The sequence below is a fragment of the Manis javanica genome, chromosome 5 (assembly GCF_040802235.1).
Source record: "Manis javanica isolate MJ-LG chromosome 5, MJ_LKY, whole genome shotgun sequence".
NCBI classification, from domain to species: domain Eukaryota; kingdom Metazoa; phylum Chordata; class Mammalia; order Pholidota; family Manidae; genus Manis; species Manis javanica.
The window spans coordinates 115,056,718-115,082,471 of NC_133160.1; the positions used below are offsets into that span (position 1 = coordinate 115,056,718).

Sequence of the window (25,754 nt, forward strand, 5' to 3'; positions counted from 1 at the left end):
TGCAAGCCTCTGATCACATTTTTTGTCAACAGTCAACAGATGAAGACATAATATTGTTTTACGTGTTTCCATGTAAAGACACCTTATTTAATATGCATTGCTGAATTATTAACATTGAACTCACAGTCACCAGCACTGTAACTCATGAACGAAGTTTATCTAACACATTTTTTTCTTTGTATGGCACATCATGACCTCTTTAAGCTTAGGAACATGAGACAACACTTAAACACCATACTTGGGGGCCATTTTAAACAGCTAAGTCTCCAATAAGAAAACACAAAAATGTGAAAATACGGTACTGAGTAGACCACAAAAAAAGACCACCTATTTGCAGTATTGAGAGCTGAAACAAGAAGGCAGAGCATGGCCTTGTTCCATCTCAGCTGGGACTATATTAAACAGGCAACTCCAATTTTCCATGACTCAGAGGATGCACAAGTCTGTGAATGGCCACAGAAGTGCTACGAGTATTGACTTTGGGATTACAGATAAATTTGGGCAAGTAGGAGAATTCACAAGTAAAGAATTCATGAATAATGAGGATCAACTGAAAAGTGTTAAAATGAATTTGTAGCAAAAAAATGCAAAAGCCTTCATACCAGTTACTATCACAATCCCTGCTCCAGTTTGATGGACAAGTTCTGTCAAAGAGTCACAGAATGGTCTTGATACTATTTAAGTTATTTCAGAGATTTCAAGAGGAAAAAGTTTCTAATTCATCTTTTGGAAGTTAGCAGAACAACATACCAAAACCTGAAAAATTACATGCCAAAAAAGAAAGTTCTAGATCATTCTCATATCTACACACAAATGCAAAAATTTGAAATTATATATATGATATATAATAATATAGTAAAATGAGACTGACTTGAGCAATGTAAAGATGGTTAAAATTAATAAATATTTTTGTATAATTCATCAATGAATAAATCAAACAATAGAAACCAAATCATCATCCTAAGAAAGCAAAAGAACATTTACTAATGCTCAGATACATCCTACAATAAAAATAAAACAACCTCTAAAATGGAATAAAAAGTCTCTTAAGACATAAACAATATTTTTTTCAAGCCAATAACTCTAAAACTGTTCCAGAGCAGTCTATAATTATTTCATGTTGTTTGTGAATACTAGCTAATACAATCAAATAACTATAGACTGTTCTGACATTCCTACCATAGTGTAGACTATAATGGCAGCTATTCTGGAGTTCATGATTTGGCATGGTTTGGCATGTTTATGTGTCATGTCTTATGTATTGTTATGTGTTATGATTTTAGAGATTCTGTTTTGTTTTGTTTTCTTTTAATTAGGATTGATTCTGTCAGACCTTAAAGTTCCCTTTACTCTTCCCCCAAACTCACCTAATCTCCATACAAATAGGATTCTGATAACCTGTCCTGAGGAACCAGCACTTCTTCTGAGTATTCAGGATAGTATTCTTTCCAGTACCATTTAAGTTTCTTGCATACAAAAAAAAAAATTTTAGCAAACAACCTTATATTGCCTGTCTCCAGGATGGAATTGGCAGTGGCAGCTGCTACCTTTCCGAGTCATAGAGCTGAACAGCACTGACCTCAGACGTGAGAACTGCAATGGCTGCCAAAGAAAAGCTGTGGTCTGACCCCAAATCTATTTGAGTAACATTTGATGACTTAGAATCCTAGGGTTTCTACCGAGTGTTCTATTCAGTGATTTTCATTTTAATTCCAGTTGTCACTCACATCTCTTAATCTGCTGCATAATGGAACTAAAATGGTTGAGGGTACTGTTAATGTTCATAAAAGTCATGGATTTCTCCATGAAATCATGATTTCAGTCTTTCTTTGTTTCTGGGTTTTTTTTTTTATCATGATGAATATTATTCAATTTTTAACTTGAAGAATAGATAGAAACATGTCTTGTGTGATTTACCAAAGCCTCATCAGGTTTTGATAGTCCTATTTTTTCCTTCTCTCGAATTCTGAAATTTTCCACTGAATCTGGGCAGGTGTGTTCTATGCTGTCCATGCCCCTGTGCCTTACACTCCTTGATACACATTTCTGTCTTGATTCCTTCTTCTTTCCTCCAGGCTAATGTGGCCTGTGGGTATAGGTTGCAATTCTGGCTTGTTTGAGATTAAAAGATGTGTGAAATAAAGAAAAGCTAACCACTACACTAGGGACCACAGAAAAGATGTCTAAGGCCTAGTATTGAAAGGTTTCATTAATTCTGGGGATCTCAAAATGGCCATGCATGAAAAATGAAAAGAAAAAGAAAGAAAAAAAATTACTGTTATCTGAGTTAAATGCTAGACAAATGGCATGTGCATTTCTGTTAAAGAACAGCAAAATGTCCATCTCCTTATTTCCTTGGGATCCAGATGCCTGCCAGGATGAATATTGACCCCAATGCTTTCCTTTGCAAAACTTATCTTATGTAAATGAAATGTACACCTTTCAAATTCAGTGACTCTTGCCATCTTCTCAGGGATATAAAACCTTTGTATGGCTTAGATATTTGGATCCTATCTCCTACTGGTAGGAATTATATCCTTCTGGGTCTAGATCCAAATTTTGGCTCAAATAAAACTGTCTTTTATTTTAAAGTGATTTATTGAATTTTTCCTTGACAATTCAATGTAATGTAATCCCGATTTGGAAGGAGATTAGAGGCTATCTCTAAACATTTAAAAATAGCAGAATAAAATGAAGTAGGAGAGGATGATGGAGAAAAGGAAGGAAGGAGGAAGGAATAGGACAATGGGGAGAGGGAGGAAGAAAAATCTGTTGCCATAGAATGGTAATACTGAGAAATGATGACTACTTTTTTAGATTTGTTGCAGGTTGAGTTTGTTCTCCTCAGTTCTTGTCCCCACTGCAGCAAAGAATTGAAAGGCAGACACAGTACCGGAGCAGAGGGAAACTTATTTGAGTACACTCCAAGGGAGGAGTGGGCCAGAGTCAAGGTAGACAAGGCCCTCATCGGTCAGGCGGGAGGCCTTTCTATTGCACTCAGGCTCCAAGGTACCACTTTGATTTACAAGGTGGGGTTATTGATTGACGGGTCCATCTATACAGCCATCCCTCTCACTGAGCATGTCCTTTCCTATGATGAGGCATATTCTGAGCAATTCTTAGTTTTGTTCGATTGTGCTCACACTGGCATCAGGTTGGGACTGGTTTGGCCTGGTCCTAATAGGCCAAGAAGTTACCTCCCTGCAAAGCCTGTGCTGTCTTCACATGGGACCCCTACCTGGGCAGTTTGGGCAGTTTTTCCTTGAATTTTATCTTCCCCTTTCCCGGCTCCTCATGTCTATCTTCCTACCTAACAGATTCATTATATACCACTGCCACCTTTATTTAAAAATTGCAAGTATTTTAAAGGCTGAAGTTGAGTTTTAAGAAAAGAGAGGATCTTACCCTGCCAAGCACACAGGCTGCTGTATTTCCTTCACAACAGATCTGATGCAGATTTTTAACATCCATGGCCAGTTTGGCAATTTCAGAAAAGCTAGCTTTAGGTTGTTTTTTAGTCAGCAGAACCAATACCCTGGAAAGAAAAACAAATATATTTTAAATTGTATTTTGAATTCCTTCAAAATTAGTTCTAGTTCCTCCAGTAACTTAAAGAATAGAAACACTGTGGGTAAAACTGCAGAATTTCCAGAATCTCTTGCCTGGCCTTAGTGCATCGCCACACACAATAGGTGTTTTCAAGGGGTGAAGAGAAATCGTCCATCTCCATATCAGTAAGTAATTACAAGGGCGAGGAAGGCTTATCTGGACCGGAGAGGTTGGGTGGGGCTCTCTTATTCTGCAGCCAGGTTGAGAGAGAAGCAGGATGACTGCTTACAAGAAATAAATGGGTTTCTCCCACTTTATTTCTCCCTTTGACTGATTTCAGTTTCAAAGGTATTTTGCCCTGGGATTTTCCCCTAAAATTAAACATTTGCAAATGTAGGGTGAAGAGAGTATATTATCAATGCTTTGTATTTCTTCAGTGTGAGCACCCAGGTTCTCACAAAAATCTAACTCACAAAAGGAATTAAACATGATTCAGTTCATAATCATGTAAAATACAGTCATTTTCACCATTTAAATTATCACTTAAAGAAGTTGAGTTGCTTAGATTGGTAATTTGGAAATTTGTCTGACCTGACTTTCCAAATTAAATTCTCCATCATAAAGAACAGTGATTATAGGAGGGGAGACTTGGGTTTCCCTTGTCTCTCTCTGTTGACAACTGAGCAACAATCCTGAAATTTCTCTGGCAATAGGGAAAATGGGCCTCCCATATAAGAACTGAGTTTCCAGGCAGCCCAATGTTGTCCTAGTGAGACAGGGACTGTGAGTGTAGTCAGAGAAAGGTGAGGGCCTCTGGAAAAAGACCCCTACCAAAACTCCATATTAAACAATTAAACAAAACAGAGTCACATTAATTCTCTAAAGTAAAATATCAAACTAAGAATATAAGCATTCTTCAGTGAAGATTAGTTAAAACTAAAAAGCCAGGAGTAACTTAGCCTGGAATGTTTGAACATCTCCCAGATAAGAAAACACCTCAGCATAGCCCATGTCTTGTTTGTATCAATTGAATAAAGCTATTGTAAAATTTACTTTAGCCTACTAAAAAGTCCATTTTATCTTTAACTTTACCCAGATGCTGCTTTTCCTCCTCCAGTCCTAATCAAGTCAATAACTCAGCTCACCTTGAAAGCAAAACAATCAGCCTTGACTGATATGCTCCCAAACCAAGAAACTGCTACTCTGAGAAAGGATCAAAACAGTAAATTTCTTATGTTAACTCTACAATAGTCTAGAAAACTGATAAGAAACTTAGTGTCTCTTCAAAGATAAACATTTAGAGACCATCTGGTGGATCTACATCCCTAGCTCTTTGTCTCTCAGCTGTCTATAAATCGCCTAGACAACGCACCACTACGGGCTCACTACGGGCTCTCTTGTCCCCTCTTGGCTCATGCCAGGAGCTCTGTCTGTTCTCTCACTGTCTCTCTCAATAAAAGTCTCCCTGGCTCTCCTACCTTGACTGCTTGCTAAGTCCATTCTACGACTCCGCAAACAAGAACCCCAGCATCACTAGGTTAGAGAAGAAGGTAATATAAGAAAAATGCACGTCTTCAGGGGTAAACTTGGACAGAAACACAGTTTAGGCCAGGAAACTGAGTAACACCAAATTTCCCAACTTCTCTATACCCAGCCCAAAAAACACAACTTGCTTTTTCTGTTCTCCAGGACACTGGAACCAAATCTTTCCTGTTTTCCGAGAGAAAAGAATACCCTGTGTCTTCTAGCCTTTATCATGCGGGACAACGAAGTGCCAACATCTGAATGCATAAAAACTAGTTCACAGAGGAAGAAACTAAGGCATTTGAGCAGATGGAAGAAATGGAGGCAGGAAATACTGGGGAGATGAGGCTCAATCATGCCATTTCACACATAGCCCTACATGTGTTATTGGCCAGGCAAGTAGCACACATGTAGAGAAAGAAGACATGCTTGAACTGAGAGACATTATTAAAAAGAAGATAAATGGTTTTTCAAATGAGTTTGCTCTAACGGGTTAATAGAGCAGCAGTAAATTCCACAATCTGAAGAGGTGACTTACACTGCTTTTGCTACGTTGTGACTGAATTTAATCCCAATTTCACATAAATGGTGATGTCTCAAAGATATTTCTCTAATGTATGTTCTGATGGGTTCGAGCTGTAATTAGAAAAACAACCTATATAGTAGTAACAGAAAAAGTTAATCTTGACATTAATGAAGAATAGAAAAACTAGAAATTGTGTTATCTCCTCAAAATTAGAAAGTTTTTATTGTCTTATTTAAAAGCGGCCAAATGCTAAAGATAATGTATGTGTTTTTGAAAAAATAACATCTTACTTCCCCAGAGATCATTTGTTCAAGAACCTTAACTTCTTGGAATATAAACGAGAACAAGAAAGTGAGCAAACAAAGGTCAGAGAACCGCTAGAATAAATTTCAGTGTTGTCTTTGAGTCGTGCTTTGCTTTATTCAAGTTATTGACCCTGTCATCTTGGACACACCTCCTCCTGTTTATTTAAAATATATGCTCCAGTTTCACAATATTTTTTAATACGTCCCCCCAAATACATTTATATTCTTTAACCTAGGATTTTTCCTTTTGAAACTCCTACAAATGAATTTTTCCGAGTAAATAAAAACACAATTATGCAAAGAACAAGTATGTTTTGTTACAATAGCAAAATTTTGGAGATAAATTCTTCAACAGCAGAGTGATGGTTAAGGAAGTAATGGCACATTAATTTGTAAAAAATATTTACTTCCAATAAAACATAGGTTTGTTTAAATCTTTGATCAAAACTATATATTCCGTGTGATCACAGCAACATACAAAATAAAATCTGTGAATGGAAAAATAAATGAAAGGAAATATACCAAAATCGGCATCTCTCTGTGGGGTGCAAGTGAAAGTAATATTTTTAAATTTCATAACAGCTCTATGTTTTCACTTAATACATATATGGACCCAGTATTTATTTTGGGTAACTGCAAATATTTTTTCAAAAAAGTTAGAAAATGTTAACAAAGGCAATATCCAAACCACAGAATTGGCACAATAATAATTGTATTTATAATTATACTTCATAATTAGTTATACATTTAGTTTTATTTTATCCCTATTTTGTTGTATTATACTCATTTAAAATCTAATACTGTTAGGGTCCAGGCTTCCGAGGCTTCCCCAGAGAACAAACTACACAGGCATAGAGATGTAAATTCAAGCAAAGTCTTTATTCAGCTAGCTAGCTGAGGTCCAAGTCAGCCCGATGCAGCGGGTCTCAACAAGGACCCCGAGCACTCAGAGCCAAGGGTTTATATAGCAATTTCAAAGCACTTAACTCATAGCAATTTTCTATAACTATACATTATTCTTGCAAGACATATATCCTGGGGTTAAGCAAGGGCAGGGTAAGACTACTCCTCAATGGTTAGGGAGGTTCTGCACGATAAGCTTGGTATGTAAGATTTACTGACCAAGGTTAGCTGACCAAGGGTCACAGCTGCCCACCACCCGGTGCTCATGATTAACTTGTTTTTCAAGGCCTTACCCAGGCCCAGGGTTTGTTTTTTTTGTTTTTATTTTTTTCCTCTGAGTCACACTCTCAGAAAATGGTTTCTAGGTTTCTAAGATGGCTATGCTTATGCTAATTTACTAATCTTACTAATGCTTAGATTCTACATTTCCCCACTTTCCTTTGACCATTCCAATCATGGAATGTTTGTTTCTTCCTGCTGTGTGAGTGAATGATACTGCGGTCTCAGCATTAGCACCTAACAGCACTCACTCTTTCCCTAACAAAGGCTATTAGCCGGTTTAAGATACAGGGACCTAAAGTGAGAAGCAGTATAAAAATAAGCAAGGGCCCTGCCAGGGTGGATATCAGGGTTGTAAACCATGGGGATTTAGTAAACTAGGATTCAAATAGCCCTTGGCTGGCCTCTCGCTCTCTCTTCCTTTGATCTGGTCTCTCTCTAAGTTTAGACATTGAATCTCTTACTATTCCGGAATGGTCTGCTGTTAAGGTTTAGCTAAGTTTTATTAGTTCTTTTTCCTGACTCTTAATGCTCTCTGCACTCCTTTACATTTCCCCCCTTTTCTTGATTAGACTGTGGAATCTTCCACAGTGGCATCTGGGTCCTGATACCTTTGACGAAGGACTAAGAGTTGGACAGTGTCAATTCTTTCCTGCACAAACTTAACAAGCCTGTTAATTATGCACGGGCCAATCGTAAACAGCAACAGCAGGATGACGAGCGGCCCCGCAACGGCCGAGAGAAGGGTAGCAAACCAAGGCTTGTATTTGAACCAAGACTCAAACCAGCCTTCCCTACTTTCATATTCTTTACGCCTCTTCTCTAAATCTTTTTTTCAGTTTGGCCAAGGAATCTCTGACTGCACCTGTTTTGTCTACATAGAAACAGCACTCTTCTCTTAAGGCTGCGCATAACCTACCTTCCTTTAAGAACAAGAGGTCCAGGCCTCTTCGGTTCTGTAGGACCACCTCGGACAAGGAGGTGAGGGATTGCTCTAGGTCTGATATTGTCTGTCGGAGTTGTTCTAGGTCTCTGTCGATTGCCAGCCTCAGGGCTGTGAGCCCCTTTTCTCGAGTTACAAGGGCTGCAACCCCCGTGCTTGCCCCTGTCATCCCTAGGGTGAAGAGGGTTCCAATGGTCAGGGCGGTAACAACCTCCCTCTTGCTCCGGTGGGGGCTCAGCCTTTCTTCCCAATAAGAAAGGAGAGATTCATGAGAATGATACATTAGGCGAGGTAGAAGGGCCACCAGCACACAAAACTCACTGTTAGCATTGAACACAGAGGTGGATAGGGCCGGAGTGAGGCCTGTCTTTGAGCAGAGCCACCAGCCTGAGGAGGGTATAATCTACTTTCCCTGCTCCCACATAGTGTTATTATAGGAGGAGCATAACTGGCTCTGGGTCGTCGGGACTGTGCCTACACACGTACCAACGACTGAGACTTGAGCGATTGTAAGTCCCCACGGTCTCCCGTCCCAGTAAGTGGGATGGGAGTTGTTGATAGTGTAGGAGCCATTTATTCCGATTGCCTCATAGAAGGGGGGTGAACCTGGGTAGCATAGCCAACAGGGATCGGTGAGGGAGGAAGTGGTGTGGTTAAGAGTCTCTACAACTGCCTGCACCATTTCCCACATGGGATTATCTAACCCGGAGGGGGTGTGCTGGGCCCATAACCCAGAGGTCGATGGACTCGGTCCTCTCGTGGGCTCTGGAGCAAGCGTTCTGGTCGGCATTTTCTCATCCTTTTTGCTCAGGCCCTTGTCCTGGATTGAAGGTTTCTGGGGATTTATAACCGAGTTGGGACCTACGGCAGCGGTGGGAGTTGACACGGTTAATTTAATGATGAGGGTCGAGCCAGCATGCCCCCCATATTTATAATACACTATTCCCCACGCTAGTCCATTTATCCAGCGCGATACCTCAGTGTTTTTGCCCGTCTTGGTGAATTGAACTCTTACCCAATCCTGGTCCGTTTTGTCACAAGCCTTGGTTTTGTAAAGGGTCATAGGCTGGTGACGAGGGATGCCCTTGTTGACATAAGTAAATTTGACAGAATCGATTTCTGTAACTGTCCATCTCCAATCCCCATCGTTCGAGGTTACACAGTCCCAGCTGGCACAAAAGAAGTCATGCCCCCCCCCACAGTGCCTTCCTTTACCTGTTCCTGGGCAAGCATAAAACCCATGGGAGCGAGCCAAATTTGGAGGGATGGATCGGTAAACGGGGTTGATCTGTCGAAAGCAGAAATACAGGTCAGGCCACCAGGTTCCGATTGGCGCACTGTGTTGTGTGGAGTTGATGACTTCCCCATTGTCACTATCAATCAGCATCCAGGTCAGGTTCCTTGGTTGATGGGGGTTGGTGCCTCTGATCCCCACAGATGTGGCTCCCGTGAAGATCCATACTAAGGAGCTTATTAGCAGGATCTCTTTCATCTTCGGCTTAAGTGTAGTTTTAGGGGATTGGCAGGATGCTGCTGCACCTTCCACTTTTCCTTATGGGCCCCTGGGTCTTTATGAGGCAGGACTTTCCGAACGTGGGTGTGGTGTACCCAGGGAGCGATACCATCAACCTTGAGAGCAGTGGGGGTGGTAAACAATACAACATAAGGTCCTTTCCACCTGGGCTCGAGAGTCTTCACTTGATGTCTTTTGACCCATACTATATCCCCTGGGACTATGCCATGTTCCGGGCTCGGAATTTTCCCGCCCTCATAATATGCTCTGATCAGGGGCCAGATTTCTTGCTGCACTTTAGTAAGAACTTGCAACACATTCAGATAGTCAGGGGCCGGGTCCTCTGCATCGGGAAGCTGCACTCGTCGAGTTATAGGTGGAGGGGCCCCATACATTATCTCAAATGGAGTTAAACCATGTACATAGGGGGAGTTCCGAGCACGGAAGATGGCTAAGGGAAGGAGAGTCACCCAGTCCCCACCAGTCTCCAATACCAATTTAGAAAGGGTCTCTTTCAAGGTCTGATTCATTCTCTCTACCTGCCCAGAGCTTTGTGGGTTATAAGCACAATGTAACTTCCAATCTACTCCCAAAGCTAGGGCTAGTCCTTGCAGGACTTTGCTAACGAAAGCCGGGCCGTTATCGGAACCTATTGCTTCAGGGACCCCATATCTGGGGATGATTTCTTCAATTAATCTTTTTGCTACTACCTGGCTAGTCTCATGCTTGGTTGGAAAGGCCTCCACCCACCCAGAGAAAGTATCTACCATAACTAGCAAATACCTGTATCCATACTTCCCTGGTTTTATTTCGGTGAAGTCTATTTCCCAATTCCTCCCTGGAGCCCTCCCCCTTTCCCGGGTACCTGCTGGGTGCAGCCCTCTTGGGGCTGGTCTTAGCATTGCACAGCTACTGCATTCTTTCATGATCTGGCGAGTCACCTCATTCTGGTGGGGAAACACCAACTGCGCAGACTGGAAAAGGCTGAGCAGTTTTTTTCCACCTAGATGGGTGGACTTATGCAGATTAGCAAGCAGGTACTGTCCTAATGCTTCTGGCAAGATCAATCTACCCTCCTGGTCCCTACCCCAATGTCCCTCTCCAAACACTTCCCCCGGGACTTGTTTCCTAATCCACTCAAGATCTTGAGGGGAATACTCAGGTTTGGGCGGCAGTGCGGGCAGTTCAAGTATGGGTATTTCGAGGGCCGCAAGCACAAGAGAGTCCGAGAGGGCTGCCCTTTTAGCTTCTGCATCTGCATGGCTGTTGCCGATGGCCTCGGGTGTCTTCTTTGATTGGTGGCCCGGTACATGTATAACTGCTACCGCTTTAGGTTTTTCAACAGCAGCTAATAGTCTTTGGACTTCTTGCAGATTCCTCAGTCCCTTCCCTTCCACGGAACGGAATCCTCTTTCTCGGTAGATGGCACCATGGACATGGACAGTGCCAAAGGCGTATCTGCTATCTGTGTAAATGTTGGCCCGCTTTCCTTCTGCTCTTTCCAGGGCCTCAGCGAGAGCAATAAGTTCCGCCTTCTGTGCTGAGGTGCCAGGGGGCAGAGCTGTGCTCCAGACAACTTCCCCATCGTGGGTTACTACTGCTGCCCCTGCTCTCCTGACCCTCTCCTGCACAAAGCTGCTCCCATCTGTATACCAATTTAGCTCACAGTTCAGTAACGGTGTGTCTTTCAGGTCTGCTCACACCTGGATAATTTCGGAAAGGATATCTCTACAGTCATGGATGGGGGTCATCAGATCTGGGTCCGGCAGAAGGGTGGCAGGATTTAGGGTTACCGGGTCAGAGAAGGCGATTCGGGGAGAATCTAGTAGGAGCCCTTGATAGTGGGTGAGTCTTGTGTTCGTCATCCATTTTCCTGGAGGATGCTTGAGGATCCCCTCCACGGTATGTGGGGCTGTTATTCTCAGATTTTGGCCAAAAGTCAGCTTGTCTGCCTCTTTTACCAGTAGAGCGATGGCTGCTAGGATACGCAGACAAGGTGGCCACCCGGAGGCCACTGGGTCTAGCCGCTTGGACAAATAAGCCACAGGTCTCTTCCATGGGCCCAGCTGCTGAGCCAGAACTCCTTTAGCCACTCCCTTCTTTTCATCTACAAACAGGATAAAGGGTTTTTCTGGGTCTGGCAGAGATAGGGCGGGGGCCCGGAGGAGAGTTTCTTTTAGTCTGTCAAACGCCTCTTGTTGTTCCTGCATCCATTGCCAGCCCGGCCCTTCTTTGGTTGCTTCATATAGTGGTCGGGCTATTTCTGCGTACTCTGGAATCCAGAGCCTGCAAAACCCGGCTGAGCCAAGAAATTCTCTCACTCCCCGGGGTGAGGAAGGGATGGGGATAGCCAGGACAGTTTGCTTCATGGCCTGTGTTAGCCACCTGGCCCCATTAGATATTGTGTACCCCAAGTAGACTACTGACCTCTGACAGATGTGGGCTTTCTTGGCGCTGGCTCGATATCCCAGTTCACCTAGTTCAGCCAGCAAGTTCCCCGTGGCTTCTTCGCACTCTTCACGGGTTTCTGTGGCCAGCAACAGGTCATCTACATACTGCAACAACGTCACATGGGGGTGGCTCCTGCGAAAGGGCTCCAAGTCCTGGCTTAGGGCTTCATTGAATAAGGTGGGAGAGTTCTTGAAGCCCTGAGGCAGTCTAGTCCAGGTAAGCTGCCCTTTTCTTCCTCCCCCTGGCTCTTGCCACTCAAAGGCAAACAAAGGCTGACTAACTTCAGAGAGTGGAATACTAAAGAAGGCATCTTTCAGGTCCAGAGTAGTATACCACACATGTGTGGGTGGCAGGTGGCTGAGTAAGGTGTAAGGGTTAGGCACTGTAGGATGGATGTCTTCTACCCTCTCATTGACTTTCCGCAAGCCTTGCACTGGCCTATAATCTTTACTGCCAGGCTTCCTCACTGGAAGCAGAGGCGTATTCCATGCAGATTGGCAGGTCTTAAGGATTCCTGTCTCTAACAGTCTATGGATATGGGGTGCTATCCCTTTCCTAGCCTCTTCTGGCATTGGATATTGCTGGACCCGGATGGGTAGAGCTGCGGCTTTGAGTTGAACAACAACCGGGGATAGGTGTTTAGCGAGACCAATTCCTCCAGTCTCGGCCCATGCGGAAGGGAACTTCTGTACCCAAGAGTCTATCTCTCCCTGGCCCCCCTTTTCTTGATCCGCCTGAAACAGACGATGTTCATTGGCCAGGGAAAGAGTTAACACATGCGCCGGTTGTAGGGGCTGCCCTTCTTTGTCCATGATTTTTATCCCTTCGGGTTCAAAATGAATGCAAGCCCCGACCTTGGTTAATAAGTCTCTGCCCAGCAACGGTGCGGGGCTTTCGGGTACGACCAGGAATGAGTGAGAGACCTGATGCCTTCCTAGGTCCACTTTTCTGTTAGTAGTCCAGGCACATTTCCTGGACCCTGTCACTCCCTGGACTATACTTGTGCATCCTGGGTTTAGGGGGCCGTGGGCCTGGTTGAGAACTGAATACTGTGCCCCAGTATCTACCATAAACCCAATGGGAGTCCCCTCCACGCACAGGGTTACCCAGGACTCGGGGAGGGGTGCCGAGCCCCGTCCCCGTCAATCCTCCTCTCCTAGGTGCAGGGTCTTAACAGGGTTCCCTCTCCCTTGTTCCCTCCTTTGGGGGCACTCCCTCTTCCAATGTCCATATTTCTTACACAGGGCGCACTGATCTTGTCCTAGTCGGGATTGACGGGGTCCTGTTCCTTGAGGTGGCCTAGGGCCCTCCTTCACCCCGGCCAGGAATATCCTGGCCATCTCTTCCCTCTGCTTCTTGTTCTCCCTTTTCTGAAATTCTCTGTCTTCCTTCCTATTTTTCTCCTGCATTACCCATTTCTCTTTCCTCAGCCTTTCTTCTCTATCTTCCGGAGTTTCTCTAGCATTGAAGACCTTCTCTGCCTGCTGCAGCAGATCTCTAATAGAGATCTCCCCTAGGTCCTCCCGCTTGTGGAGTTTTCTCCGGATATCGGGGGCTGCCTGGTTGATGAATGAGAGGACTACAGCTGACCTATGTTCCTCTGCTTCCGGGTTTATGGGGGTGTACTGCCGGTAAGCATCAAACAGCCTTTCCAGATACGCGGCTGGGCTTTCCATTTCCCCCTGAACAATAGTTTTTACCTTAGCCAAGTTAGTGGGCCGTCTGGCGGCCGCCCGGAGACCGGTCATCAGAGTCTGGCGGTAGACCCGGAGACGCTCCCTACCTTCTGCAGTTCCGAAGTCCCAATCTGGGCGCGTAAGTGGGAACGCCTCATCGATGATGGGCTGGAGGGTAGTGGGTCTTCCATTTTCTCCGAGGACATTTTTCCTGGCTTCACTGAGGATACACTCTCGTTCTTCCGTTGTGAAGAGAGTGCGGAGTAATTGCTGGCAGTCGTCCCATGTGGGACGATGGGTAAACATAATGGACTCCACTAAACCTATAAGACACTTGGGTCCTCTGAGAAGGGAGGATTCTGAGTCCTCCAATTATAAAGGTCACTAGATGAAAAGGGCCAATATTGATATTGCTGAGCAATGCCGGTACCGATGGCACGCACAGGCAGAACTGGCACTGCTCCTTCTGAGGTGGAGGAGGGAGCCTCCCCTTCTTGTTCCCTGGCCCCTCGAGACCTTAGCTGCATTCCTTCAGTTCTACCTGGCGCCCAGCGTGGGGCCAGGGCGGGGGAGTGTGAGGAAGCTCTTTCCGGCCTCCCGCCTCCCTCTGCTGAAGAATCTGGGGAAGCTGCAGCCGCCTGGTTCCTGCTGGGTTCCCTAGCCGCATTTTCTATCCCCCCGGCAGCTTCACCCCTCTCCTCTGCATGCGGGGGTGGCTGCTCAATCGGCGGGAGGGGGTAAAGAGGAGAACTGTCGGGGAGGACAGGCGGTGCACTTGGGCGCACAGGATTTCTGGCCCTGCGATCAGAGGGCTTTGATTTTTCCTGGGCAACTAGGGCGGAGGTCTTTTGTGGGTCAGTATGAGGTTTCTCCACCAAAAAGGGCTCCAACCAGGAAGGGGGATTCTCGGCCAATTTTTCCCAGACAAGAATATAGGGAAGTTGGTCAGGGTGGCCCTCAGGACCTGGCCGGGAGATAATGGCTTTGATCTTGCCAAAAAGGTCCAAAGAAAGAGCGCGTGGGCCGGCCAGCCTACTCCGAAGGAAGGCCACTCGACTGAGCAAAAGGTGTCGAGCTTACCCTTCTTGATGCCAAGGCTCATACTTAAGGCCTGTTCCTTGACCTTGGGGAAATGGGAGAGGATCAGACTCTTAGGAGCAACCTGAGTCTGACCCATGGTGAGAAAGAAGAAGGAAAAAGAATATGAGGGAGACAAAGGCGAAGGATGAAGATGCCACTTCAAACAAAATGACTGTTGTATGTGCTTATAAATGAGTGCCTATCGTTGCACAGTTTTTCTTCCACGGGGGGACGCGAATTTATCTGGGATTCGCGGCTGTGACCCCCTTATCCTGTCACGGGAGTCTTCTAGCGGCGGGCGCCCTAATGGCTCTTAATTGCCCGACCCGTGCCCGCAGGGAATGATGTTGTGGCAGAAAGGAGGAACAGACAAACAAAATGACTGTTGTATGTGCTTGTGAACGAGTGCCTGTCGTTGCACAGTTTTACTTCTGCGGGGGACGCGAATTTATCTGGGATTCGCAGCTGTGACCCCCTTATCCTGTCACGGGAGTCTTCTAGCGGCGGGCGCCCTAATGGCTCTTAATTGCCCGACCCGTGCCCGCGGGGAAAGATGTAGTGGCAGAAAGGAGGAACGGAGAGAGCAGGAGAACCTTAGAACAAGGAAATTTAAAATGAGAAGTGCAAAAAGAAATATAAACCAAAACCAAAACACAGTAAAACAATCAATGATAACACCAAACATACACACCACATCTGATCGCACTCATTCGGACCGGTCCTTCTCTCACTCTGGTGCGCACCACACTCACCACTTTCAGGGTCCTCAAAAACTCTCGTAATTCTCCCGAAGGGCGTCCACTCGGACTGCCGCAGGGTGACGAGCTCGATCTTTTCCTCCTCGGGTGCCAGTTTTCTGCCAATCGGATTTGCCTTCCTAAGGCCGAGTCACTCGGACCCTAGGGCCAGGATTGGTTACCTGGACTTTTACCCAGGGTCACTAACCTGGGGGCCGGGACTACCAGCCCAGACTTTCTCACTCGGGACCACTAACCCGAGACCATACACGGGATGGCGACTCCCGCTTTATAATGGATTTATGCAGACATGAGGGGGCGACCCTCGAATTACACTGCCCCGTCCAGACAATTAGACCTTGCCTCCAGCTGTCCTTTGTTCTCAGGGAAGCCGCTCGAATCCCGGACGAGCCCCCAAATGTTAGGGTCCAGGCTTCCGAGGCTTCCCCAGAGAACAAACTACACAGGCATAGAGATGTAAATTCAAGCAAAGTCTTTATTCAGCTAGCTAGCTGAGGTCCAAGTCAGCCCGATGCAGCGGGTCTCAACAAGGACCTCAGCTAGCTAGCTGAATAAAGACTTTGCTTGAATTTACATCTCTATGCCTGTGTAGTTTGTTCTCTGGGGAAGCCTCGGAAGCCTGGACCCTAACAATACAAACAAGCTTATCCACTTCAAGAGAGTCTCTGAAGGCTTAACTCATAAACCACATGCTGTGATCATAGACACAATTTTTGCATACGTGGTTATGTAATTTTTTCTGAAGAATGAACAAGAACTGCTAGAAACAGCCATCCTGGAGGCAGCAAGGCTGTAAACATCACAAAGTGAGGTAGGGGAGAAAAGAACTTCTAGCTAACCTCAAAGCATCTGCTCATGCTTAACATTATAGGGGCATTTTATACATTAAGGAAAAATTTCCACTGAGAAGGGTTAAGATTAAGAAAACTCTAAGAAAACTTTGTAAACTAAAATAGTAAGCACAAGTTACCTAAAAAACTATCTCTATGAAAAAGCTCATTCTTCAGAAATGCAGGTAATGAGACGTAAGTTTGCGTGATCGCTTGTTTTTGTTAATGAATATGAAACTGAAAAAAAAAAGACTGCTCTGCTTGGGAACTCAGAACTGTCTTCTGAAGGAATTGGAGAACACCAAGGGACAAACAGGGAGGGAGGTAAGAAATGCATACAAATGGCTTTAGTGATAATAGCTGTAATTGTTGAGTACTCAGTAGAAACTTTAGATACATTATTTAATTTCTTACACAAGGTAAGAAGACCATAAGGAGCCCAATAGGAGACATAGATTTAGAGGAGTAAAAAAATGGGGGTTGAGAGGAAAATGAGAAATTCTCACAAAAACAGTATGGAAAAAGCAACACTGCCTTTAGCGTTGAGGAATTCATAAAAATGATTATCAAACTGCTCTTATCAGTACAACCTTTGGGAAATCCATCTGGTGCCCTCTTAGTAAGTATGGTTATTTCATGTTGATATTTAGAACCTTTAATGAGTGTAAAAAGTATTTTGTCATGGAGCTAATCACTACTTTACATCAATTTGATGAAGGAGAAAAGACCGCATGGTTAAAATTAAGCATGGCAGATTGTTTTCAAAGATGGCTACAGGGATATGTTCTAGTCCATGCTCTTATTACAATGAGATTTTACAATCTTCCCATCAAGAGGTACAGTGTATATACTGTCCCCTTCAAACTGGTGAGGTTTTATGGTGTTTCAACCATTGGAGTGTGGAAGAAGTAACCTTTGAGGCTAGGTCACAGAAGACCAGCAACTTCTGCTTTATCTGCTAGCACCATCATTTTAAAGCCTCTGGCTGTATGCAAACTGCCCAGCTGCCCTGAGGCTACCGTGCTGAGAGGAAGCCCAAACTGGCTAAGGCTGAGAGACTACATGGACAGGCCCTGAGATTACATGAGAAAAAGATATCTTCAACAAGCCCCAGGTACTTAAAACCAATCTCCTTCCCCCACCCCACCACCGTGTCCTCTAACCCCCATCCCAGATCCTGCCATTGCCCTACAGTAACCACACAAAAGATCATGAGCCCGACCTGCCCAGGTGATCCCTTCCTGAAATCCTGACGCAAAGATCATGAGAGACAGTACAATGACTGCTGTTCTGAATCACTAAATTTAGGGGTATGTTATTATGCAGTAACTGGAATATTAAATATTTATTATGAAGTAACATCTATGCTAGATGCCCAAATTGTAATGACTAAATGAACTGCCTAGGCATCTTGTTAAAATGAAGCCTTATTTAATAGATCTGGAGAAGAGTTTCAGATTCTGCATTTCTAACAAGCTGCCAGGTGATGGACATGCTACTGGTCCACAGTCCACACTTGCATAGCAAGGCCCTAAATAATAGCTAGCATACAAATGCTTTACCTTTATCTGGAAACATTCAGACTTATTTTCTTCTTGGCAACATGACTGAATTGCTGTTTCATAGCAAGCAGACATGGTCAGAATAGTGGGTCCATACAAGAATGGATGCTTTCTAGAAGTTTCATAAATGTTCCTGTAATTGGACAAACACAAAAAATGTGTAATTTGGAATTCAAGAACATGTACTGACACTGTTTCTTAAAAAGTTAGGATTTATTCAGTTTTGTTCAGAAAACTTCTAGAATTTCATGGAGATAAAGATGAGGTATCACAGTAGCTAAATGCATCAGGTGTTCTCCATGGACAGAGCACTGTGGGGTTAACCACATATTCCCTAAATGCCCATGAAGTGAACAGCTTTCCACACTGGTGGGGAAAGAAAATGAATAATTAACACTTTTCATTTTTATATAAAGAGTAGAAGGTAGAAAGTTCAACAGGCTAAACTGAATTTACAAATAAAGGATTGTACAACTGGTGCAGGGAAATTAGAGTTAGAAGCTATTGGTGAGTGGAGAGGTATCTTTCAAGATCATCCAGAAGTTCTTCCTAGACTTAGAAAATCAACACCATTTCCTCCAAGATGAATCACTCAGTATTTTAGTTTGTTACTAAATACTCAGTCTTTATGTGCATCTCTAATTCAATCCTCCCACACATTAGAGTCTGGGCATCAGATCTGCCCTTTACTTACAATCATATCTCCTCATAGAATTTCGCAAACTTGTTCAAAACACCCCCCACGCATCAAAATTTGACATTACAGGCAATAACTGGCTTGATGCTCACACAAATCCATTTTATCTTTCCATGTGCAAAGGTACACTACTTTTCCAGCCTCCTGGCAGTTAGATTGGGAACATGTAACTGAGTTCTGGCCAAAGAGATATGAAGAAATGTGCTATACACCACTCGGCTTGGCTCTTAATGCCTTTGCCAGGTTCCCTACTCTTCCTTTTCCTGTTTCACAGTGACCTGGGAAGCACGTGTTCCAAATAATACAGCTCCAAGATGGAAACACCTTGCATTCCTGAGTTACCCCTTGAAGAGAATTGTCAGGAACTCAGCTAGGTTGGAGAGAGGGCTGAGGTGGCAAGAGTCAGAGTAGCCAATAAAGACAAAAAGCCAAAATGAAAGTAACAGTCAAGGCTTAAATCACTTACTGGTATAGTACCAGCAAGGACTAAACTGGAAAGTGGCGTCTCCACTACCCTCCCGCCCAACCTCCCCAACACCCCTCGTGGACCTGCAGCAGTCAAGAATCAGATGTATCACCACAGATATGGGGATGGCTTGCTCCTGAAGGAGCCTCAAACAGATGTTCCTGAAATTTTATGGACCCTGGGGCAATGGGGAAGGAGAGGGTAAGGGCTGGCGGAGGGAGTCCTGAATACCGAGTCCAGGTGCAGAAGTTTCTCCCTCCAAATCTTCGAGTTTCAATAAGGAAGTCTCGGCAGAGGACTTGAGGAGGGCCTCTCTTGCACCCCTACAGAGAGGTCTCCAAATGCGGGCCCCTGAGCTAGGAAAGCAGCCGCGTGCAGGAGCAGAAGCAGCCAGGGGCCTGAGTCCTGGACTGCAGTGCCTTAGGAGGCTGCCGTTCCTGTCTGTGCACCAGTTCATGTGTGGGAATAGCAGCTGCCTCCTGGGGACTGTCATTTGTAACTGCCTACTGACAGGCCTGAAAAAATCACACATAGTTTGCAGCCAGGAGCTCCTGGACTCCTCAAGAATCACTGAAGAGAACCACCCAGTTTAGACTGGGATATGAGTAAGAAAGAAATCCTTGCTGAATTAAGTCACTGAATCTTTAGATCTTGTAACCAAGCATAGCCTAGTCATCCCATTTATTGTAGTATTGTTCCTAATGAAGGTTTAAGATGTAATGTCTACAAAGTAGGCCTATGTTACCCAAAAAGTAGTCATAGTTTTCACCTTTAAAAAGATAATGGGGTAGGTGATGAAGAACTGGGCCTTCGTTCATGTTTTGACAACTGCCTCCCACCCCCAGTTCCTTAGATAATACATAAACATTCCTGCAGCTTTCCCAACTCCAGTCCCTCTTGGGATGCCAACTAAAGATACAACCATTGAAATCTAGTCAAATGACGAGCTTGCTGCTGTTTCTCTCCCTGTAACTATTGGGAAAGCAATTACACCTCACCACTAATGCCCAGCCCCCTGGCCCTTAGTCCTTTTCCCCTAAGTGGTTGGGGCCACCTAATTTCTTCCTGAAAGCTCAGTAATTCCTGGGGAAATTCCACTCTTACATGGGTAAATTAAAGGAGTTTATGTCATTCTCTTCAGCATCAAGACACCCTGTCTGCTCATTCATCTCTGTTCTAGAGTTTCATGTCTAAAATGTGAAATCAAATTAGTACCATGCTCCTTGTATTCTAGATCCAGCAATTATATCTTTGCCTTATTCCTATCTTGATAAAATGGCCAGAACTGCATCCTTTGAGAACTGAAGTCCTGTATTTATCTTATTTCTACCTCTCTGGGTATTGTTTTCCTGACTCTAAACCCAGCCACTTGCTCACACCACACTCTGAATAGATAGACTTCCATGTTAACCAAGAAACCAAAATATGAGCCTGCCAATTTGCTGTAACGTTATCCACTCCAGGTGGGAATCATCTAAATCTACAATTGTTATTTATTCTTAGGTTCTCATTGACAGACACTATCCCCATGCCTGTCAGATACGTCCCTGCTATCCCCTGATGAGCCTCGTAAATGCCAGCCCCTTACCAGAGCTATTATTTGGTCTCTGTCCCCAGTACTCCATTTACTATGCTGCTTACTTGACTATACTTTTCAACATCATTAGCTATTGACCTGGCCAATCTAACACTTACGGAGATGGGTCCTTTACAGGTCCTGGCCATTTTTAATGTTTATAGCATGGCCATTTCCATGCCCCATTGGATTCACTACAACCATAATTTTCATTCTAAGAGAAAGAAAATACATTATAGCTCAAATTTTCATTTTAATTCCATGTAACACAGCATTGTGTTCTACAAGGCTCTTATATAAAAATGACCTGTCTTCAAACGTGGAAAATACTCTTCTTCAAAGACAACAGCAGGGAGTAATGACTTACCTCTCCTTCATTGACACTTGATTTTCTTTGTCCATCTCACAGGTCTGCTCAGGATTTGGGATTTGGAATATATCATTGTAACCTGCATCATCTTTTTTGTTTAATAGGAAGCACTTGAGTCTTGCTGTGTTATTTATACTACAACACTCAGAAAACAGATGTTTGTCAGCCATTCCTTGATTGTTACAAATATGCTCCAGGAAGACAGTCATCTATAGAAGGAAATAATACTTAAAGGGGAAGTGAGTGTGGTCTATATTCCTAACTACAGGAAAGTTAAGGAATTATTATAAGGAAAAAGCAACGGAGTGCATCAATTTACACTTTGTATCAGAAGTCCCTGGATGTAACTCTTTTGAGCAAAAGCCTTTTTAAATTTCTAACTCTAAATTCCTACATGCTGGACATTGACCAAAGAGAACTTATCATTCTCTCCTTTCTTGTGTAATTGCTTCACTTTCATATAATTAATAGGTATTAAAATATATACTATCCAAGATGTCCAGGGCATAAAGAAGTCTAGGTATTTTTAATGAGAACTATTCACTAAGAAATAGATGGTAGCTTACTTTCCTTGCTGCCTAATTGTTTTTAGTTTGGTTTCTGTGGGAACTTACTTTAAGAATTGAACTTAGGCAACATGTATTCAGTCTTAAAAAATCAAATGGAAATGTAATAATTCAGTTATTTTTCAAATACTTTTGGGTGGCAGTAAATGTGTGGGATGCTATAAACCTGATATGTTTCCAGACTTAGGGGATAAAGGCAAAAAAAAAAAGGTCATCTTCTGAAGAAGAAATAAGAAAGAATCTCTATAAAATAAGTAAGACTAGCAACTAACAAAAGACTTCATTTAAAATGTGTTTCTAATAAGACCGATAATTTTTCTATGTGTTCTTTGGAATAGGTTTTAGCCCCAAGAAAAATACATTAAAAAAAACTAAAATAAAGAAGAAAACTACTCATTTGTATTTTAAGTTGTGTGGCATGAGAATAATTGTCCCCCAAAATATGTAGGTTGTACAAATATGTTAGTGTTTACCAAGAATTTGCTAATCATAAGATAAACATATTTTAAAGGAGACAATAGTAATTCCCTATATTCTCTACTAACTGGGGGGGAAAAAGCCTAATATAATATCTATTTCTTTCTTCTTTTTCATATTCTCTTAGAAACTTTTTCAAGTTAGAACTTTAATTTCCCAGGAATTTTTATATGAAGATGTCAGACAATAGTATTCTAATAACAAAGGCAGAACAACCAATGTAAATTAACAAATTGGTATTTGAGGTTATAATTCATTCTCTTGGGTGTTTGTTTCTCAGAGTCTGATCTCCCAGGGATGAAATGATAAATTATAATAGGTTTATAAACCTACAAAGAATATATCTTGAGTGTGAATCATGGGCACAGGGTTGCCTTAAAATTCCTTGCCTAATTATTCAACCCCCATCCCACATCATACATCTTTGGCTGCAATTTAGTTCAAAAAAGAGAGATAGAGAAAGACCACGGTTCACTTACCAGTTGGTGAGAGCATTCTGAAAGTGACTCATGTGACTTAAGGACCTTGCACTTCTCTGCAAGACCTACCAGCTCTTTAACTACAGTTTGTACTTCCTCATAAGTTGATTTCTGAAGAAACTGAGCAACCATAATGCTAGTGCTGAAACACAACATTTCTGTGAGTGTTGAAGTTAGAATCAAACCCTTTCCTTCTTTGTTATATCACTGCCCCACGCCCCTCAAAATAATTTATGTGATTTCAAGTTTCAAACAAAAGAATATTGATAATAAAACTTACATATGTCTTAAGTTCTCCTCCAGATAATTCTGACTATTAATGTGCTGCAAGGCTAAAAAGAAATGAAATTGTATTTATATATGAAGAAATTTTCCAAATTGAAATCTCCCTTTGCAATTCTGACATTTATATTTATTCACTCATAAATTTCCAGATCTATTTTTATGTATCTTCATAAATTTGAACAAATTGCCAGAATATATCTTCACTTGTATTCAAACTGTATTCTGTGAGTGACTTATTTCTATTCAAATATATTGTGTAGTTAAAAATCTATCAATAACCTATGATAAGTTGAATGTACTTGTATTGACACTTTGGAATTAATTAACTTGATGACTTGGTGTTTTAACTCTTTACATTAGAAGTTACCAACATACCCAGTGAACATTAAGCAAATTAAAGTGTAGCATTGGGAATAAAAGTATAAACATTAACACTTTGCCAGGCTTAATTTGGCAAAGACAGTATCTCACACATCTTGGATTTGCCCACCATCTTCATCTTCATCATCTCCACTCACCACATACGCATAAACATGTTCTCTATTGAAGCAATATCTTCCTTCTCATGCTAATAGCATTTAAAGAGCTTCAAAACTGTCCATTAAATAGGGAAACTGTTACTATTCACTATATTAACATAGGGAAAAGCTTTAGAAACAGCTATTCTAAGTTCAACTCCAGTTCTCAGACTTATTGTGGCCTTGGGAAAATAACTGAAGCTCTCAGAGTTTCTATTTCTTTATAAAATATAGATAAGTTCTGCAACATTGGGTGATTGTTAGGGTTAAATGAAAGTATATGTATGAGGCCCTGAATGCAATGCCTGGCACATACTAGCACCAAATAATGTAGCTCATAATATCTTTCCTGCTACTGTAAACACTGTAACTCTATCTAAAATCATTCATCCAATTTCAAATATAAGTTTGAAATGTATTATTCTTCCACCTAGAGTGGAAGGCCAAAATGAGACCTTACATGTGTGGTGCCTCAGTGCATTAGCTCTCTTTCTATATTCGTTTCACAAGTTAATTTCTAGCAATTTTCAGTGAGTCTATTGATGGTAATGAGCACTGAGAGAGATAAGCCTTCCATATATATTTTAGCAGTCATTATGCCTTATCTCCCGGCACGCAGAATGTATAAAGTGTAAATAGGAAGGATTCCTTACCTGCATCTAGTAAACTTCTCTGAAGAGTTTGACATTGAATGTAGCTGAAGAAAACAAGAAAAGATATGAATCTAATAGTCTTCATTATTTCAGATGAACTTTTATAGAAGATGATCTATCATTTGAGAGAACTGAAGAGTCCTTTTATATTCTTTTCCAGTAATTACTATTAATAATTCACTTTTTCAGGCCACTGTGACCCTGATAAAACTGAAGAAATTCATGACAATGAAGAAATATTGTTGATGTTTAGCATTCATTAATGAATACTGGTTTTAAAATGAGATGGGTCAATCTACTTGAGTTTTTTCATGATTACACCATGTAGGCCTTGCAATAAAGTAACCAATAAACACTTTTGGTAAATACTGCATTTCCTGGAAATGCCTATTGACATGTACAAAGTCCTAAAGTGGCAGGGAAGAAGAAAAATACATATTACCTCAGATTCAAATACATGGTCAGAGCCCCAGGTCCAATGCTGGACACATTTTCAAGCCCCTGAAAAAAGTCAGGAGCACAGGCTTTGAGAGCAAACGCAAGGGTATGGGACCTAATCGATTAGAACTTACTGTGAATCTGGCACTTAATATGACTAAATTTAAATAGAAATATTCTTATTTCTTGAATAAGAAATTAAGACTCAGGGTTATGTAATTTGCTCATGGACTCACAAGTAGAAATTCAGGTCTGTCTTCAGAACCACACCACCCATGAGCTGGATTCAGGCTGAGGTCCCAACACTCCTCAGCTATTGTCTGCTTTGCCTATCATCCAGTTCTTGAACCTTGGATAGGAAGCAGTTAATTATTAATTTTTAAAAAAACCTAAGATTTTTTAAAAAAACATCTAAGAAAATGCAAAATTTGTGTAAAGGAGAGTTCAGTAGTTTCTACTTTAACCATTCTTGTCCTCAGTTTCCTCATTTATAGATGGAGGGTTTGGACCAGATAATCTCTAAGGCTGGCAGTCCATTGTTTTATTCTGCAACCACATTCTCATTTCTTGTTTACTAGGGAAAGAAATATCACAAATATGAGAGAGATATTTGCCTGAAAACAGTAACAATTCTGTTACTATTTAGATTTGGAACACATGGCTTATGGTGAAGAATGTGGATGACTCTGTGTGATAAAGAGCCAGAATCAAAGGGAAGACTATCATTGGTAAGGGTCCATCATACTTTGCATGATCCTTTCAACAGTCTTAATGCTCAGCCTCCCTAATATTGTGCACCTTAGTACCACTCCTTTGGGGTCTAAATTCTAAGCCTCCTGGAACTATCAGAAATGGACCTGTTACTCCAAGGATGGTAAATCCTTTGGATGACTGCTCCCAACTGTCAGTCACTGCAGACATTACTAATTGATCACTCTTTCTCTCTGAATCTAGACTTAGTCTTAGAATCATTCACAACATAACACCACAGGATAGTCACTATTAGTTGACTGGAGTTGGCACTTCAGAAAAAAAAAAAAACTTCTATATATTTGTTAAACTAATTCCTCTTAAAAATTTTTTTTGGACAAAAATAACTTTCTATGGGAACCCTCCTCTCAGAATAAGAGATTCTTAAAAAACAAGAAAAGATGTTTTCTGGTGACTAATGGTGGAATTTAAGATTAAGCAAAAATAAGGGAATGGGTTTTGTGATTGGATTCAAAACCACAGAATATGCTCTCTATGATAGTAATATCTTTTAAAATAAAAAATGGCAGGTATACAAGTGTAAGATGCAGTGATGATTTTTAATAAATACTATTTTCCC

At 42.3% G+C, this 25,754-nt stretch overlaps 1 protein-coding gene across 3 annotated transcripts in view; it reads right to left on the minus strand.

Moving 5' to 3' along the window:
- The window catches only part of LOC108406442 (alpha-fetoprotein-like), a 49,301-nt gene extending 25,084 nt beyond the window's left edge, over window positions 1-24,217 (minus strand). Inside the window, exons 1-7 of one of the 3 annotated variants that reach the window (XM_037003269.2) lie at window positions 23,987-24,217; window positions 22,811-22,862; window positions 22,531-22,672; window positions 21,006-21,217; window positions 17,900-18,032; window positions 5,612-5,709; window positions 3,406-3,535 (exon numbers count right to left, since the gene is read on the minus strand). In XM_037003269.2, coding sequence (XP_036859164.2) covers window positions 3,406-3,535; window positions 5,612-5,709; window positions 17,900-18,032; window positions 21,006-21,217; window positions 22,531-22,672; window positions 22,811-22,862; window positions 23,987-24,071 — 852 coding nt within the window. In that variant the 5' untranslated portion in view covers window positions 24,072-24,217. The remainder of the gene's footprint in view (window positions 1-3,405; window positions 3,536-5,611; window positions 5,710-17,899; window positions 18,033-21,005; window positions 21,218-22,530; window positions 22,673-22,810; window positions 22,863-23,986) is intronic. The other 2 variants (XM_037003268.2, XM_037003270.2) reach the window with 2 other exon arrangements.
- Between the last annotated feature and the right edge of the window lie 1,537 nt (window positions 24,218-25,754).